General features: G+C 34.1%; 2 protein-coding genes across 2 annotated transcripts; both read left to right on the top strand.

The window, feature by feature from the left end:
- The first annotated feature begins 320 nt into the window (after nt 1–320).
- On the top strand, nt 321–3,236 carry LOC109163635 (chorismate mutase 2-like). Its single transcript, XM_019312375.1, has 5 exons — nt 321–637; nt 1,498–1,587; nt 1,671–1,814; nt 2,383–2,475; nt 2,912–3,236. Exons 1-5 carry the CDS (start codon nt 413–415, stop codon nt 3,149–3,151), a joined length of 792 nt encoding a protein of 263 aa, XP_019167920.1. The 5' UTR covers nt 321–412; the 3' UTR covers nt 3,152–3,236.
- Nucleotides 3,237–10,160: 6,924 nt separating this feature from the next.
- On the top strand, nt 10,161–10,547 carry LOC109163531. The gene has a single exon (XM_019312280.1). The coding sequence runs from the start codon at nt 10,161–10,163 to the stop codon at nt 10,545–10,547; it is 387 nt and encodes a 128-aa protein (XP_019167825.1).
- Nucleotides 10,548–18,114: the final 7,567 nt, after the last annotated feature.

Genomic DNA, 18,114 nt, shown 5'->3' with positions numbered 1-18,114 from the left:
TTACTAAATTAGTAACTTAAACCCATACAAATATTCCAAATCTCGACACACCTAATTGTCATACTAACCGTCATAATTCTTTTGTAATTACTCTAATCACCAAAAAAAAAACATGTAGATTTCTATAATATTAAATAATAAAGAGGCACAAAGGGCGATTCTCAGATTTCTCGAGATTTTCATAATCAACCCGAGGATTTCAAGCTAAGACTAATACTAACGTGCGACCCACGACGATTCTAATACACATATCCCATGTCGTATATGATGTCGTGTCAACATCGGTTCCCACTTTACGACTCTAAAACGTCCATATATATATCAAAGACTTCTTCGTGTATAAAGTCTCCGATAATACTATAACAGATTCTCTTGCAAAACGATTCCCCATTTTGTTTCTTCTTTTGACGAAATGGCAGGCACCAACAACGGCAACGATCACGGCGGCGTGACTCTTGAAACGGTGCGGGCGAGCCTGATCCGACAGGAGGACACCATCGTTTTCTGCCTCATCGAGAGAGCCAAATTCCCCAGAAATCCCACCTTGTACGACCAGTCTGCTCCTGTGGTTCCGACCACGTTGTCGGCCTCCTTGTTCCACTTCATCTTTAAAGAAACCGAAGCTCTTCAATCCAAGGTGCTGTCTCCGTCTCCATCTTTCTCCTCAACTAACTCCCCATCTGCGTTTTCTTCTGCTTAGCTTCTTCCCAAATCTTCTAGCATAGTTTTAGATTCTCGGGATGAATTTGAAAAATTTTGGTAGAAAGAAATGAGTTTATAATCTCATTGGTTAGATTAACAATTTGGCGGAGGCCGGTAAGGTCAAGTCTAGCTGGATGGGTGAAGATTGTTTGGCGAGATTAACAAAGGACTTAAAAATCAAGCCCAGCACTTAGTATCTTGAAAATGTGTAACGGAAAATAAAGTATTTAATTTTAACAAAAGGTATTAAAGGTAGATCATAGATTTGAGCACTAGATTGGTTGGTGTCGGAAGGAAGAATTGTGGGGCGGATGTATGGCGGTATAAGGAAATATTAAATTTATGTTTTGACTACTAATTATAGCTGTATGTGCTTGATTTGTTAGTGGTATCAGAGTCAGATTATAGGTTCGAGGTTCGAGTTCCTGCCTCAGCAATAAGATTTAGGTTCTGTTTGGTAAATGGTTGTTAGCTGTTAGCAGATTGGGTTAATTAGAGGATATATCTAGTGGATAACATTAGCTTATTGTAGAAAGATGTTTGATAAATTACCTGTTAGCTGATAGTTGTTTGGTATAATTTTTTTTCTCAAAAAGCTAATTGAAATGGCTGCTTTGAACAGCTTTTTGAATTTTAACATTTTAAAGTTAATTTTTTAATCAAATCAAACAATTAATAATAGTCAAATCAGCCAAAATTAGTTGATAGGCTAATATTTTACCAAATGCCATCAGCTGGTTGGTATCTAAAATCTAGTTGAATTGTTGATCTAACATAAACTAACGTACATAACAGGTTGGGAGATATCTATCTGCAGAGGAAAATCCTTTCTTCCCAGATGATGTCCCAGAATCGTTGGTGCCAGCCGCCGGCAAGCTTGAACCAGTACGTATATATATAGATTAACCTAGGAATATAATTGAAGTGTCTAATGTAGAAATTGAGAATCTAACGTGAGGTGGGTGTAGTTCTTGCATCCTGTTGCAGATTGTATCAATGTGAATGAGAAAATCTGGGATGTGTATTTGAATCAGCTGCTTCCACTTGTTGCGGTTGAGGGGGATGATGGAAACTATGCTGCTACTGCTGCCACTGATATCCAGTTCTTGCAGGTAATCAATTCTGTTTCTCAACTCTCATTTCGCTTCATTCCAAAAGCAATGAAGTTGGGATAACCCAACCAAGATGGCTAAAGATACAAATTCGTAACGAGTTTGGATCCCAGCATTTTTACTTTGAACCGTTAGTTATGAACAATTTAAATTGGTTTACCTCCTTATGATCATTTGTCGGCTAGAGTCACAAAACTGGATTTACCCAATGCATATCATCAAAGAAAGCAATGAAATTGGCGTAACCCAAAACACTTGATTTGGTAATCTTAAGATTACAAATTTGACTCTCAACCGACAAATTATTGTGTGGGTCATGGTCCATAAAGTGTTATGTGGACTATAACAAAAAGTACATTATTTGTATATTGAATGTACATTACACAAAATAATTTACTTTTAGTATTGAAATAATATATTTTTCCTGAATACAATATACATTTTTAATATACTAAAGGTACATTATTTCTGTATTAAATGTATATTATTTAATAATATGATTCACAAAGGTGTGTGAACAAAAACTTGACCATGAATGGTGATTGAATTTATTAAATGTTTGTTGCAGGCACTCTCTAGAAGGATACATTATGGGAAATTTGTGGCCGAGGTTAAATTCAGGGAAGCTCCTGATGATTATACACCAGCTATTCGAGCTAAGGTGTATATATATATATATATATATATATATATATATATATTTTTCACCACATCATTTATTTCAAATTCAACTAAAAACATCATCATCTGCAACCTTAGCTGCATCTTGGGGCATAACAATTCAAACATTATTGTTAAGATGAAGCAATTACTGGCCCTGCCCAACAATTCTCTTCTTTGAGCACCAATCATCCCGTGACTTTATTCCAATATTACTTGTTACGGTCAAGCTCTTATCACTCACGCCAAAAGCTATAGTTAGTAGCAAAGGCGCAACTTATTTCTTTATAGACCGCTATCACATTGTTTGGATGTTGGATTTGGCTCTTAAGGACTTCACTGGCCTCCGCCCAAAAATCCCCAGACACCGGGTACTAAACATGGCCCTTTTACCGGACATGCCCAACAATTACAATTAATTTGTGTTATGTTTGCAGGACAGAGATGCTCTGATGAAGCTTTTGACATTTGAAGCTGTGGAAGAGATGGTGAAGAAGAGGGTGGAGAGGAAAGCGAGAGAGTTCAGCAAAGAAGTGAAGGCGAATGGGAGTGATGAGGCAGAAAAGTGCAAGGTTGATCCATCGTTGATGTGTAGGCTATATGCAGAATGGGTGATCCCTCTAACCAAACTAGTTGAAGTTGAGTACCTTCTAAGACGGCTTGACTCTCAATTTTAAGGTTCTTGTGTTTTAGATTAATGAATAATCCATCCTTGGCACTCAAATGTTTCTTTTTTTTAGTTTTAGGCTATCATGTTATGTTTTCAAAATAAAAGAGGCTATCATGTTAGGCAAATTATGTTGTGCATTCGTGTGCACCATGCATGGTGCATACGGATGCAAAAACGACGTCGTTTTATTAAAAATATGCGTCCTACTTAAAAAAAAATTCAGTTTCAATTCTCACAACAACATTATGTTGTGCATAATTTGAATTATATATCCAGAATCAATGAACTAAAAATCCAGAATCTATGAACTAAAAATACATAATGAATGAACTAAAAATACAGGATGAATGAACTAAAAATCCATAATGAATGAACTAAATATCCAACATGAATGAAAAAAAAAAAATAGTTTCGATTTACGTCTAAATATCCAGAATCAATGAACTAAAAATTCAGAATCAATGAACGAAATAAAAATTCAGAATCAATGAACGAACTAAAAATCCAGAATCAATGAACTAAAAATCCAGAATCTATGAACTAAAAATTCAGAATGAATGAACAACATAATACTGTTGAAGGGAATCGAAATTGAATTAAGTAAAATGCGCGTTTTTAGTCAAAACAATATCGTTTTTATATCCGTATGCGTCATATATGGTGCAGATGTACATCATAACGATCCATCATGTTATGGGTGAATAAGACCACAATGAATGCCCGAGAAATTATTGGTTCCAAGTTCCAACTGCTGCAATAAATATTCATTACTTATGTCAACCAACTCTGACCTCCCCATCCTATACAAAACTAGGAGTTTTAGTACAACCGAACTATTGGGTCGAATTTGAAATAAACTTAACCATAAGCCAACCCACAAGGTCTTGTGGGGAACCTCTCAATCGACACCAGGAAGTATTTTTACACCATCGATCGACATCAACATCGACTCATCCTAACATTAGATCTGGCCTTGGACAAGGCCAGGCAAGCTTGACCATTGACCAGGCCCATGCTGGGAGGGGATTACCCCACTCCCTACGTTTGTGCGTATATATATATATATATATATATATATATATATATATATATATATATATATATATATATAAGTAAGCAATATACACAAATTTAAATAAAGATTATGTAACTTAGTTGGTAGATCAAATAGTTTTCGTTGCAAAGGTCGCGAGTTCAAAATTTATTATTGACGCTTTAGAAATATTTGTCCTCTATACACTATAACAGTAATTTATAACCACATTTTTAATAAATTTTATAACGTGTATTTTTTTCATGAGCGTTATAATGAGTTTTTTGCCCAAAAAATTTAAGCTCCCACCACCGGGGTTCAAACCTATGCCACCATTAGAAATGATAACTGAGATGTCATCACACTAGATGGTAGTTGGTGAGTGTAGAATACAAACAACTAAGAAGAAGAGAAAAAACTGATATATCATGTCTTGTGTGTAAACCTCAATACAAGCACTCTATTTATAGTGCCATCAAGATATTATATTGAAATAAATACAAAGGAGAAAACAAAGAGACATGGGAAAGCAAAGAGATGGAAAACAAAGGGATGGAAATCAAAGAGACACAAGATGATTAATATCTTGGAAATATCTCAACACCCCCCTCTCAAGTTGGAGCATGCGGATTTGAAATACCCAACTTGTGAAGAAGAAACTCAAATTGCCTTTGCCCAAGAGCCTTTGTGAAGATATCATCTAATTGCGAATTGGTAGGAATGTAGGAAGGGAAAATCAAACCATCTTTAATTGCATCTCGAACAAAATGACAATCCACTTCAATGTGTTTTGTTCGTTCATGAGACCGGATTCTTTGCAATAAGAAGAGCCGATTGACTGTCACAAAACAATTTTATAGTTTTAGGATGATGAACCCCCAGACTTAACAACAAGCCCTTTAACCATTTGAGTTCACAAGTAACGGCCACCATAGATCTGTATTCCGCTTCTGCAAAAGAACGAGAAATAGTATTTTGTTTCTTTGTTTTCTACGAGATTGGAGAATGGCCAAGAAATACCAACCAACCAGTAAGAGATCGCCGAGTAGTAGGACATGCAGCCCAATCCGAATCATACATCCCTGTAGTGTTAGATCACTGTCTGCTCGTAGGAGAATCACTTGACCCGGGGTACCTTTCAAATAACGGACAACTCTCAGAGCTATCTCCCAGTGCTCATCATGCGGTTCCTGCATGAATTGAGACAACACATTAACAGAGTATGCGAGATCCGGTCGGGTTACGGCCAAGTAGATAAGTCTTCCGATAAGATGCCGATATGCTGCAGGATTAGAGAAAATTGGGCCACTAGCTAGGCCGAGTTTTGTGGTTTTGCTCAATAGGAACACTAACCTGCTTGGCCCATAACAATCCTGCTTCAGAAATAATATCAAGAGTATATTTTCTTTGACACAAAAATAGTCCAGAGGCACTACAAGCAACCTCAATACTAAGAAAGTACTTTAGAGAGCCGAGATCTTTCATATGAAAACAATCAATGAGATAAGCCTTAAATGTCTTTAGAGCAGCAGAATCATTCCTAGAAATGATGAGATCATCGACATAAACAAGTACATTTATCTTAATTCCACCCCGAGCGAAGGTGAATAAGGAGTAGTCAGAATATGATTGTAAGAAACCATACCCTTTCAAGGCCGTAACAAGTTTTGCAAACCAACACCTTGGTGCCTGCTTTATTCCATACAAGGACTTGCGCAATCGACATACTAATTTAAGATCGGATGCCTCAAAACCTGGGGGAAGCTTCATGTACACCTTTTCATCGAGATCGCCGTGCAGAAAAGCATTGTGCACATCCATCTGATGTAGTTCCTAGTTTTTAGAGGCTGCAATGGCAAGAAGCACACGAACAGTAGTCATTTTGGCAACAGGAGCAAAAGTTTCAGTGTAATCGACGCCTTCTTCCTGATGATTACCAAGAGCCACTAATCTTGATTTGAGCCTTTTAACCGACCCATTTGAGATATATTTGATTTGATACACTCAACAACTCCCAATAGCCTATTTCCCAACTGGGAGATGCTCAAGAATCCAAGTTTGATTGTCTTCCAAGGCTCGAATTTCATTTTTCATAGATTATTTCCAACCACTGTGTGTCATCACCTCCTTAAAAGATTTTGATTATGTGCTAAAGGATAGGGAGTACCTGAGGCCATTCCTTGGGTTCTTAGGCCGTGAAGCTTCCTGCGGGGAAAATGCAGAGATCTGTACATTTGGGGGTGGCTTGAGACCCAAGGGTGGAGTTGTGTGAGAGCCATTGCTTAGGATTGGAGTTGTGAAGGTTCCCTCGGGTCAAAATGCAGAGATCTGTACCGAGGGAGCTAACCCAGGTTCTAAGGGTGGCTGGGAGCTAGATTGGGCCTAAGCCATAAAGGGCATCAGTCAGCAAATTATACCGTAGATCGCGGTCTACAATGCATTGTGGTCCAAGCATCAAATATGCATTGTAGTTTCATTTCAACACAATTATAGTATCATTTTGATATAACTACAATTTCACCGGACAATATACACTCAAATATGTGAAATTGTTATTTCAGTTTAATTTTATATACACTGCAGTTTTATTTCAATTTAATTGCAGTTTCATTTGATAATATAATAAAAATAATACGTGAGATAGTGTCAGTTTAGATACACTATAGTGTCAACCGTTTTAGACTATGGTCCACAAAACTTTGTGGACCGCGATCCACAGTATAATTGTTGGGCGTCGGTCCCACCCTATTGTGTGAGGCAAGGAGCATGAGATTGATTTAGTTTTTGCATGTGATTGTTTGTGTTGGATGTGATTGGGCTTTGAAGATTACCTTGGGCATATGTTGATGAGCTGACTTATTATGTTGAGATAGCCCAGTGGGCCTGGAGGTTATAGAGTATATTTGTATGGTTTATAGAACATGGCTCACTTTTGGGCCAGACTTGTACATACTTTTGAAATATATCAATAAAAAGGGAAGTATATTAGGTAATTATGTTAATAAATAATTTATATTTTGGTACATTAATTTCGGCCAATTAGTATATTGAATTAATTTTTTTAATTAATTTTGAATCTTTCCCGCACGAACTACGTACACAACAAAGTCTTATAAATAATTTTAAGATTATTTTTTAATGTAAATTAAACCTAAACTCGTCTATGCTTTCTTGTCACTTTGTTTTGCATTACTTGCAATTGCAAGGGTTGCATGTGCAGTTGTCCCAACACTTGCCCCCATTCTCAGTTGCGACCTCCCCCATCAAAGATCCCTTCAAGTCGCTACAAAACACAAACAATTCATTAACCACTGAAATCCTTAATCCCAAAAAAAAAAAAATGTAAAACTCTAGAAAGATACTTACGCTTTCATGGGTGCAACACTAAGAACCAGGGTCTTAGTGGCGGCCTTAGAATTGTTCATGTATGGGTACATCTTAAGAGTGACGATGATTAACACATTAATTTTGCTTCACAAAATAAAATTATGAATTCTTCCCCAGTATTAACCAAGATGATCGGTCAGTATTGGATAATCCTATCTCTGCGGAGGAAGTCAAGGCAGCATTATTTAGCATGGAACCTTGCAAGGCTCCGGGCCCAGACGGCTTCAGTGCCGCATCCTACCAGAACGCATGGAGTGTAGTAGGAGAGTCTATTATCAGTTTTATAAGAGCTTTTATGGAAAAAGGAGAGATGCCGGACCATTGCAATGACACGGCAATAACCTTGATCCCCAAAGTGCCTTCACCGGAATTGGTGAAACAGTTTCGCCCAATAGGTCTCTGTAACGTCACTTACAAGATCTTAACCAAAGTATTGGCTTCTAGACTCAAGGACATATCCAGCAAACTAATTGGTCCCCATCAAACAAGCTTCGTTCCCGACCGCCAGATAATCGATAACATACTAGTTTATCAAGAAATTCTCAACTCCATGAGGCACAAGAAAGGATCTTCGGGATGGATGATAATGAAGGTCGACCTAGAAAAGGCGTACGATAGGCTAAGCTGGGATTTCATTGAAGACACTCTAAAGGATATTGGACTTAGCAACAGCTGGGTGAGGAACATTATGACCTGCGTATCAACATCCAGGCTTTCAACAGTATGGAATAACCATCAATCCGATTGGTTTAAACCGGAGCGCGGAATTCGCCAGGGAGATCCGATTTCCCCTCTCTTATTCGTCCTTTGTATAGAAAGATTTAGTCATTTGATTAGAGAGTCCGTAATGATAGGCAGGTGGAAGGGATTTAAAGCTAATAACAGTGCTCCTCTAATTACACATCTTTTTTTTGCAGATGATATGGTACTTGTTGGAGAAGCATCAATTCGGCAAGCTATGGAGATGAAGGCCTGCCTTGATAGGTTCTGCAACAACTCTGGTCAGAAAGTTAACTTGCTGAAATCTGCCATTTATTTTTCCAGAAACATTCCTGAAGAACGACAGCTAGAGATCGAACGCTTCATTGGAGTTCTGAGAGTGTCAGACCTTGGCAAGTATCTAGGTGTGCCCTCAATACATGGAAGGTTGAAAAACGAGACCTTCGCAGGCATCCTAGAGAGAGTTCAGTCAAGATTAGCAGGTTGGAGAACTCGCACCCTCTCCTTAGCTGGAAGACTGAGCCTCGCAAAATCAGTCCTTTCAACTATACCCTATTACACGATGCAATCCACACTCCTGCCGGCTGGTATAATTTCAGCAATTGAAAGACTAGTCCGAAAATTCTTATGGGTGGTAATGAGGATGCGAGAAGTTGCCACCTCATCAATTGGAATACGGTAACCAAAGATAAAGCAGATGGCGGACTGGGCATAAGGAGCTTAGAGCAAATGAACTTGGCTTTCATGGCGAAACTAGGATGGAGATTGGCCCAGAACGAAGATACTCTCTGGGTTCACCTTTTTAGAGCCAAATATGCAGTGAGTTCCTCTAGATTCTCGGATTGGTCCCTAAAACCCAACATGTCGAATGCCTGGAAGGGGATCCTTAAAGCAGCCCCAATCCTGCAAAAGGGCATCAAGAAGTACGTCAAGAATGGAAAAGATACGAGCTTCTGGTCTAACATCTGGTTAGAAGACCACCCGTTACTTCAAGAGGCACTGTCCCTTGTTCCACAAGATGATCTGTTTAAAACAGTAGCTGATTACTGGGCTCCCAACGAAGGCTGGAAGTGGGGTGCAATTGAAGGATTGCTTCCTGAAGAGACTCTCAACAAGATTGCAGCCACATTCATTTGCCACGACCACGAGACCAATGACTTTGTAGGCTAGTCCAAGGAAAATAGCGGTTCTTTCTCGGTCAGTTCAGCCTATGACCTAGCTTCACACCGGAACTCAGCACCGCAGGCAGCAAAATGGAATAATATATGGAAACTGAAGGTGCCCAGTCGAATCTCCACTTTTTTTATTGCTAGCTAAGCACGAAAGGCTTATGACTAACAACAACAGAGTGAGGCGCGGCTTTGCTTCATGTGACAAATGTTGGTTTTGTAGAGATGTGATAGAGGACACGGACCACGTTCTACGCAGGTGTCCGCTAGCTGATTCAATCTGGAGAGCCATCGCCCCTGCTCAGCCCTCTGATTCTAACGAAGATAATTTCCAGAATTGGTTAGACACAGGTATCGCAGGTTGGAACACAGGTAGAAGCCCCCTCAGCTCAAGCACATTGTTCGCTGTGACTTGCTGGTGGCTTTGGAAGTGGCGCAACGAGGCCATTTTCAGGAACTCTTTGAAACCACTAACAGCTAAAGTTGCTTGGATCAAGGACCAAGTTGAAGAAGTTTTCAAAGCTTTCACCAGGGCTAAGGGCGTTAAACCAAATCTAGCGGCTTCCAGATGGAACTTGGTCAAATGGGACAAACCGGACGAAGGCCGAATCAAGATCAATGTTGACGGGGCGGTGGACCTTTAGACGGGTAAAACTGGCTGTGGTGGTGTTATAAGAGACTGGAATGGACAATGGCTCGGAGGCTTCATGACTGGCCTCGGAATTTGCTCACCACTGGTAGCGGAGGCCTGGGCCCTACTGAAAGGTATCCAGTTCGGCCTCTCCAAAGGCTTTTCAAAGTTCGACCTGGAAACTGACTCCAAGGAGATAAAAGAAGGCATTACCGGTAACAACATAAAAGAGGTCATCGCCCAGAATATACTCAGAGCCTGTAAGTTGGAGCTATCCAAAGTCGAAGATTGGTCTATTTCGAATATTCTAAGAGAGCAGGATAGGGTGGCAGATGCACTAGCGGGTACATCTAAAGGTTTACCTAGAGGTCTGCATATCCTCGAGATTCCACCAAATAACATTGGCTTTCTGCTAGATGACGATGCCTACGGTCTTCCGGCCTGGCGTCATGCCATTGTATAAACTTCTTGTTACTTCCTTTCGGGTTTCCCCCTTCCGACTTATATAAAAATGTTAATAAATAATTTATATTTTGGTACATTAATTTCGGCCAATTAGTATATTGAATTAATTTTTTTAATTAATTTTGAATCTTTCCCGCACGAACTACGTACACAACAAAGTCTTATAAATAATTTTAAGATTATTTTTTAATGTAAATTAAACCTAAACTCGTCTCTGCTTTCTTGTCACTTTGTTTTGCATTACTTGCAATTGCAAGGGTTGCATGTGCAGTTGTCCCAACACTTGCCCCCATTCTCAGTTGCGACCTCCCCCATCAAAGATCCCTTCAAGTCGCTACAAAACACAAACAATTCATTAACCACTGAAATCCTTAATCCAAAAAAAAAAAAAAAAAATGTAAAACTCTAGAAAGATACTTACGCTTTCATGGGTGCAACACTAAGAACCAGGGTCTTAGTGGCGGCCTCAGAATTGTTCATGTATGGGTACATCTTAAGAGTGACGATGATTAACACATTAATTTTGCTTCACAAAATAAAATTATGAATTCTTACTAGGCGGTGGAAAAAAGGGATGAGAGAGTCACCAGTGCTATGATTTCACAGTAAACGGGAAGAAGAGGGTTGCATTGCTAAATGAAGAATTATGATTTTTTTTGAAGGGAAAATTATGATTTTTTTAGTCACCAATTCATTGTATTTATATACTAGTTTTTTTTTTACGCGCATTGCGCGAATGGGATAATGCCCAATAATTATTTTTAAATAAGCACTTCAAAGTATATCAATGCAATATTATATAGGCGATGTTCTTGCATAGGTAATTGAATGTTGAATTTGTTTAAAGTATATAAATGCACTGTTGCAAAAATCGCGCCTAGGCGCTAGGCGCCCGGCTAGGCGCTCTAGGCGCCCTAGGCGGTCCCCAGGCGCCTAGAGGGCGCCTAGCGATTTTTTCAACATTGTATAAATGTAAGATAATATATGAGAGAATGATTATAATTGTCACTAAAATAAATGTTTGCAATTTTGTAATAACGCTAGTCTAAATACTTAGTCTAAAAGCGATAGTCTAAATAAATACTACTTTTGGTTTAAATTTCTCTAAGTCTTCTTAATTCTCTTTTGGGTAGCATAATAGCATTATCACTGTCTTCATCTTCAGTACATGTCATGTCCTCTCTTTTTTTAGTGGTAGTATGCCTTGTGCAATTGGGTTACTGATGGTAGCACAGAGGGCATCATCATGCAATGAGATTATGATGTTGGAAGTTTTAGATTTTTCTTGTTGTGTATATGACTGCGATCTTAGTTGGACTATGAACTCTTTATCTTACAAGTGCATATTGATATTTGGTAGTGGTAGTTTTTCCCTAAATGTTTCATGTGTTGTGAGATGTGTGTCATAGATTATCATGTGAAAGTATTGAACAAAATATTAACATTTATTATATTTCTAAAAAATACTTAGTAAATAAATATATAACATATTTTGTATTATAACTTTGATATTTAATTACAACATAATGTAAAAAGAAGACAATGAGCAATGTAATGAATATAATTAATTAATGAATTTGAATTTAATGTAAGGAATCTTTGAATCGTAGAAGATAAATATTTTTTTAAGGTTGTAGAAAATAAATATAATATAACTAATGAAATTATATCTCTTTTTAAATTTTTTAGGAATAAGGTTCAAATTGGCCACTGAACGTAACCTGAAAGTGCAATTAGGCCACTGAACGAAAAAAAAATGCAATTAGGCCACTGAACACTCCAAAAATGTGTAATTTCACCTGATAGCAGGTTACTCTCAATTTTAGCAGGTTATCTGCTTACGTGGCAGCTGAGTTGGCATTTTTAATAAATTTTAATTAATTTTTAATAAATTTTAATAATAACTTTTTATTATTTTTTTTTAAAAAAAAAATAAAAATGACTTTATTTTATTTTTTATTTAATTTTTTCCAATTTTTTATAAAATTTATTATTAAAATTAATTATTAAAAATTATTTAAAAATTATTAAAAATGCCAACTAAGCTGCCACGTAAGCAGGTAACCTGCTATCCGGTAAAATTGCATACGTTTGGAGAGTTCAGTGACCTAATTGCACATTTTTTGAGTGTTCAATGGCCTAATTGCACTTTTTTTTCGTTCAATGGCCTAATTGCATTTTCAGGTTACGTTCAGTGGCCAATTTGAACCTTATTCCAATTTTTTATAATGAATATTTTTTTAATAATGACATTATAGACTCTAATTCTAAATTAATTAAATGCATATGTATTATTTTTTGTTGTAGCTACCAATTTATTTAATTTAATACGAGTAATAAAGTGACGTATATACTTTTCATCAACAACATTAAAGTCATTGATTTTTTTAATTTACATTCGTTGTTGAGACAAATTGTTTTGGGAGTTTGTCAATGAAAATTGCTACAATTGCTGTAAATAGATGATGATAATAAATAATTCAAAATATATTGTTACAATATATATTTTTATAATGATATAATAAAAATTAACTTACAAATTTTTTTAGAAGCTTTCATACATTGATAAAATTCTAAGAACGATGTGTAAACTTGTTCAATTTGAGCTAGTGGGATGTAACATTTTCAATTCTTTGGAAAATTGTCCTATCGTTTTAGAGTCCAAATGTAATTGTATTTCTGATCAACAACTTTGTAATTAGGCCGCGCAGCTCTGACAATGATGTAAGAACAATTTTGTCCGATAAAAAAATAATAGTATAATATTTGTAAATTAATGTACAATTGTACCGTTATAAAAAGACATACAAAAAAATATTAATACCATAATGACCTAAATCATTCCAATAATGCAAAAAGTATAACTGAAATATTGAGTTTTGTTCTAAATAATCAAACAAAGATTAATTAAACGGAAAAAAAAATGTAACCTAAATTTGTTTTTTTTTTTAAATGCAAGAAAATGATTTTCAAAGTTCACGATTTATAATTTTTGATGCTCAACTTTGAATGTTTTGTATTTAGTCGGGCTAATTATTTGACCAAAATTTATATTAAATTTTATATTTATTTATTTTTTAATACTCTGTATATTTTAACATATTCGTGGTATATATTTAACAATTATGCCAACTCTGATTGGGATGAGATTCGAACCTAAGACCTTTCTTATAGAAAATAATGAGTAAGTTAAGAATAATAAATAGTTTCAGTGGACAGTATTTGGTAGAAGAGACCAATGTTCGAACATCGGCGACGGCAGTGTGGGAATTATGTCCAAAGTGGGCAGATTCCTTGTGCGCACCGGCATTTTGGCCCTGTCCGCTGAACCCATTGAGTCACCGTGATTTACATCCTCCCAAATACTCTGTCGGGCCGGGGTGTGGGAGCCCTTAGGGTTGGGGATTCAGCCTTTTGGGAGAAGAATAATAAATAGTTAACGGAATATTCCGTTACTAAAGTTTATACTAACGGAATCTAGGGTTATTTAAAGGAAGAAAATAATATAATAGAGGGTAAATAAGAAAAATCATAAAAAAATACTAAAATTAAAATAATATGAATCATTCATTTCAAGAAACAATCACACCAACATTTTTTTGTTCCCGTTAAAAGTCTAACATTATTGGCTCTTATTAGATTTGTAGATAGATAGGTGAAAAATGTGAGAATTATAAATTTGTATGATTTTTCAAAAGGAAAGTGTAACATTTATTTAAGGTCTTTAAATACTAATCCTAAATGACACTTTTGTCCAATAATATGTTGATATTACTAAATTTGTCTTTGAGTTTGGATGAGAAAATTTCACAATCACTTATGTTATTATATATACTACTAGTAATTCACCCGCGCGATGCACGGGAAAAAAATTATGTTATTATAAATATAAATAAAAAATAGAAAAACTAAAATATTGTAATTATTTAATATAATAATATTTTTGAGCTTCCATTGGTCAAGTATTTATTATTTTTATAGAATACAAAATTACAATTAAAATTAAAATTAAAATTAAAATTTTGTATGATTAATATAATCTCTAATTATGTGCATATTCAAATAAACTTATAGAGATAATTTACATAATTACATTGATTTATTATTAATTGTATTTCATCTATATTATAATTTTCACAATACAAATAATAACTAAGATAATTACATTTGGAAAGCAAATTTCAAATTTTGTATGTGTAAATTTAAACTCTAATTGAACACATTTTTTATATGATTATATAATATATAGCTATTTTATTTTTCAAAAGTATATTTTTTATATGATTATATAATATATAGCTATTTTATTTTTTTAAATGTTGTGTTTTTTTTTTTTAATAATAAAGGATGTTGTGGCATTAATTGTAACATTAATTATTTCCCAAACCATATAACTTTATTTGATAAAGGATTATAGCACCCGTGCGATGCACGGATAATAACATATATTCAATAATTAAATTCTTTATCAAATTTAAATAGTGTAAATAAATAAATACTCAAATATTATATAATATTCTAACAATATCTTATTATAATAAAGTATGCGTAGTACCTAATATCAAAATTTGCTTTATAATGACTTAGAGTTGGGATTAAATTAAAAAAAAAAATTATCATATACCCATCACTTGTCAAACTACAAAAATACCATGGGCATACAGAGAGGACTATACCAAAAAAAACAAAAAAAAAAAAAAACACAAAGGCTGAACCTAATCCGTGGGTATTTATAAGCAAGCTAAGGGACATCTAACAGCTAGAGTGCAAAGTGACTTTGCTAGACAGAAATTTTGAATTTGAAAATTTTAGTTAAATGTAGTGTCAACACAACAAATAATGTATTTGGCTGCCCAAAAGTATTAGAATTTGCATATACTAAACTATTACACTAAATATAATGTAATATTAGTAAATGCGGGCTATGTGAAGTGTTTAAGGTTTCCAGGATAATATATTTCTTTAGTAAATGCAGGTCATGCGTGTTGCTTCCATGGTGGACCGGGGTCACCTTCCATGGTGGACCGGGGTCACCTTCCATGGTGGATTCTAGTCCAAAACGACATCGTTTTATATTAAATGTCAATTAGTACATCATATTTAATAACATTATTATAGACTATGTTCATAATATTTGTTTTATATGTCCATAAATCAAACCTTAGTGTCCATAAACACAAAACTAAATATACAGTATATGCATTTTCATTAATCTATAGTAGGTTCTTAATATTCATTCTATATGTTCATAAAAATAAAGTTTAATGTACATAGACAGTATACTATGAACGCATCATTTTTAGCAATACTCATTGTGTGTTATACCCATAATATGTGTTCTATATGTCTATAAACATAAACATTAATATTCATAAACACTAAACTAAATATACATCATATGTATTTACATTCACTCTATAGTATGTTCATAATGTTCATAAAAACAAATTTTAATGTATATACATATTACTATAGGCGCATCATGTTTGATAGCATTCATCTTGTACTATGTTCATAATATTTTTTTTTTTTTAAAACCCCTTTTGGTCCCTTGACTATTATACATGAATCACATTTAGTCATTGACTATTAAAATTTTCTAATTTGGTCATTGACTATGTAATTTGTATCACATTTGGTCTTGTCGTCCAATTTCCTAGCTAACTATTGCCGGAAGTGCTGCATTTGCTTATTTCGGATTGACCACTTCTGGAATGAGCACTGCATGCATTTACTTATTCCGGAAGGAGCACTTTCGACAATAGCTGGTCGAAAAATTGGATGACATTATTAAATGTTATACAAATTACATAGTCATGCACTTAATTAAAAAATTTTAATAGTCAATTCAAGAACCAAATGTGATTCACGTATAATAATCAGTGGACTAAAAGTGAAATTCATTCTAATATTTATTCTATATGTCTATAAAAATAAGTTGTAATGTCCAAAAATCCTAAACTAAATAATATACATCATATGTATTTCCATTTATTTTATGGTAGGTTCATAATGTTATTCTATATGTTAAATAAAAACAAAGCTTAGTAGGTTCATAATGTTATTTATATATGTTAATAAAAACAAAGCTTAATGTATATAAATATTACACTAAAGTAATGACTTTATGTACCTATAGATTTTTTTTTAAAAGTAAAAATATATCAATATGGATGTCATTCGAAAGATCTTAATTAGAGCTTTTTAATGATATTTTTTTATACATTAGTTTTATTTTTACAAAAAGAAAAAGAAAAAATAAACTCAAGTTGAAATTAACATAAAATTACTATATGAAATAAAAGTGTAATTAATTTTAATTTTAAATGATATTTTTATCCAAATAATTAATATTACAAATATGCCCCTAAGTTTTGGGAGGAAAATCTTTCAAGGCACTTATATATATATACTAGCATTTTGTACGCGCGATGCGCGAAAACTTATGCCCAATATTAAAATATTGTTAAGTAACAAAATTTAAAAAATTAGTTAAAATTATGTTTCACAATTCCTTAAAGTGATCCAAACAATATATATATATATATATATATATATATATATATATATATATATATATATAATAATAATAATAATAATAATAATAATTTACAAATAATACTAAGCTAACACCTGCATATATGATATATTGATATGTATACACAAATAATATATATACATATTATTTATAATTAAAATTTAATATTCATATAAATATTTAATTAAAATATAATTTATAATTAAATTAATTGTTATATGATAATTTTAATAAAATGATAACTAAAAATAGGAAAAAGATATGATAGATGTAGGTGTATGGTAAGATTGGTGGACATATTAAATACTAACGGTGTTATAACGGTGTAAGGGTAATTTTGTCTAATACAAATCAAATGTACAACAATTAAAGCAAGATGTATATATTTATTAGCATATAAAAAAAGGACAAAAATCAAGGACATAACTTGTATTGACACTTATTATGTTTTTAGATATATATATATATATATATATATATATATATATATATATATATATATATATATATGTGGGGTGAGGATCTAACCTCAGGTGAGGACGTGAGGACTACTTTAGACCATTTAATCAGCATGGATGAGATTAAAAGGTACAAATCACACGGATTAAGGAAATAAATCTCTTTAAAATATTAAAAAATATAAATTTATGGGTAAATTAGTCTTATTAGAATATGTGCATTACTATACAAAATGTTGTGCATTTCTATACAAAGTGTTGTGCATCGTTAAGTCTATAGTTGTGTATTCAAACACCACCTAAAAATCCTACAGTAGACATCTCAATGTCTTACGATGCACTAAACTATGTGCATTAATGCACAACTCACTAACCTACGGTGCACAATTTACAATACTAGGTTGCACAACCAGCACACACGAATGCACAATCGTACTATCAAGACATTTTTACATATACACGACCATCCAAATATAGGCAATATTATATTCAAAAGAACGAGCGAAAAAATAAAAAATAACGATTACATTGCATGGGCGAACACTCAATGATGAAGAAATTGCGGCTCC

Source organism: Ipomoea nil, unplaced genomic scaffold (assembly GCF_001879475.1).
Source record: "Ipomoea nil cultivar Tokyo-kokei standard unplaced genomic scaffold, Asagao_1.1 scaffold3030, whole genome shotgun sequence".
NCBI lineage: Eukaryota > Viridiplantae > Streptophyta > Magnoliopsida > Solanales > Convolvulaceae > Ipomoea > Ipomoea nil.
Note: the sequence above shows the minus strand (reverse complement) of the source record. Positions and strands in the feature narration are given on the sequence as shown.